Below are 2,042 nucleotides of genomic sequence, written 5' to 3'. Positions count from 1 at the left end.
CAGAGCTTTATGCTTTCGATTTCAGTACATGATATCCCTCACTGGTCATACATGTACTCTTATGTTCTCAAACTATCTCTTCCTGTGTGTTTATACTCAGTAGAAAAACTGAACAGGCAGACTGCAATTGTTAAATACATGATTAGATTTTGATCTGATGTAAGAAAATAATTAAACTAAACTCCAACAGTTTTTATTTTGAGGATTTTTTTTATTTTTTATTATCAGCTGACAACTTCTGTGCTTGCAAAATCACATCAAAATAATTTGTTTGCTACAGCCAAAAAAAAAACCACTCAGACCAAATGTTATGCACTGGATTAGAAAAACAATGTCAAACTTGATTTTTTAATATGGATTCCAGCTTTGTCTTTACTACATTTGCATTTACATTTACTACATTTCTTAAATCGTCTTGAATATTGCAAACAGGGAAGTGGTATATGCTTTTTTTAAGTCCCTATTAATGGTTGATTTAAACGTTTTAACAAAAATATTGTTAAAAACTATGAAAACAAATGCAAAGGTCTTCAGACACAAACTTTTACAAACTGTGTTCCACACGTGTCCATTGTTGATACACATGAGTTTTTTTACATTTCATCTCGGGAAGCAAAACCAGACACACCAAACATGGAAACACGACAAACAGGAAACAGAGGGACATAACACAGGAGTAGAGGAAAGGCAGCCGAGAGAGTACGAGGGAGTGAAAGAGGAGACAAGAGAGACATGACAGACTGGGGAAACATGGATACACATGGCAAGCATTGGAGAACAAAGAATGAAACACGAGGAGGGAAACAAGACACAAGAACTCAATATATATAAATACAGCACAAAGAGAGAGACACAGAGGGCAAAGACACAAGCGGGAGTCTAATAATCAAAAGCTAAACAGGGAATAAGAGAAACTCACAATAGAATAACTAAGACTATAAATGAACCTGAATATAAACCATAATACAAAATATTACTAGAATACTCCCTGACAATATTGGAAACAAGAATGATAATGACACACTTAAGCATATATGACAAAAAAAACTGCTTCAGCCCTGATTTAAAACTTCATTTTGTTCAAACGCGAAATCAGTAAAATCCGGAAAATATTTCCAAACCAAACTATACAATGTTACCTTTGCTGAATAAAAATCATGAGCAGTGAGAGCCTCTTTGGCAAAACAAACACAGTAAGTAGCGCCAAATCAAACAAAAACAACAATTAACTAGAAGACAATTAATAAAATCTGAAAGTAGAACTTATAAAGAGTGACTGACAGGTGATCTATGTGAAGCTTAAACACCATAACAATGAAACTGGAAACTGAAAGACACATTTAAACTAACTGCATCTTCTATCTTTTACAGTTTAATGAATTCTGCAGTGTCTCCTTCAGAAAACAAAAATCCAGCATAGAGCGGCTGAGTGAATGTGGTCTGGACTCTGTGGAGGAGAGTCATGTTTTTAGAGACGCTGTAGAAAGACAGAATACCTGCTCTGTGATCCAGGTACACTCCTACTCTGGAGGACCGAGGACCTGAGAGGACAGTTTGGACTTTGTTGTGCCAAAATTCATAACCGTTTCTGTCACAGCGCACTGCCCAAGATATATCATTATATCCAAATGTTGTCCTTAATCTGTTAATATCCTTGTATGAGACTGCTATATCAGTTTCACTCCCTCTCCACTCCACCTCCCAGTAACAACGTCCAGTCAAACTCTCTCTACTCAGGACTTGATACCATTTAGTGAATCTATCTGGATGATCAAAATAAGGCTGTTGTTTTTTAATTGCTTTTGCTTTTCTATTCCCTTCAAATAATACCACATTTAAATGTGCTGTGTTTGGATCCAGTGTGAGTTCCCGTGAATATTTTAAGAATCCAGCTCTGGTCTTTGGCTCTGGTTGTGGTGGTGACAGTAAAACATCCACTTCAGTCAGTGAGATGTTTGTCCATTTGTCTCTCAGAATGTCCTGTAGTTTATCTCTGGTCTCTGACACAGCTGCTGTCACATCCTCAAAGTACCTCAGAGGAC

At 36.6% G+C, this 2,042-nt stretch overlaps 1 protein-coding gene across 1 annotated transcript; it reads right to left on the bottom strand.

Annotated features, from left to right (window-relative positions):
• Positions 1 to 210: 210 nt before the first annotated feature.
• On the bottom strand, positions 211 to 2,040 carry LOC121812927 (tripartite motif-containing protein 16-like; the record flags this gene model as incomplete). Its single annotated transcript, XM_042216164.1, has 1 exon — positions 211 to 2,040. A coding segment is annotated over one exon (675 nt), but the record flags the coding sequence as incomplete, so codon positions are not given.
• Between the last annotated feature and the right edge of the window lie 2 nt (positions 2,041 to 2,042).

This window comes from Haplochromis burtoni, unplaced genomic scaffold, assembly GCF_018398535.1.
Source record: "Haplochromis burtoni strain Fernald_Lab_line unplaced genomic scaffold, NCSU_Asbu1 Contig_942, whole genome shotgun sequence".
NCBI lineage: Eukaryota > Metazoa > Chordata > Actinopteri > Cichliformes > Cichlidae > Haplochromis > Haplochromis burtoni.
This window is presented reverse-complemented; position numbering and strand designations above follow the sequence as displayed.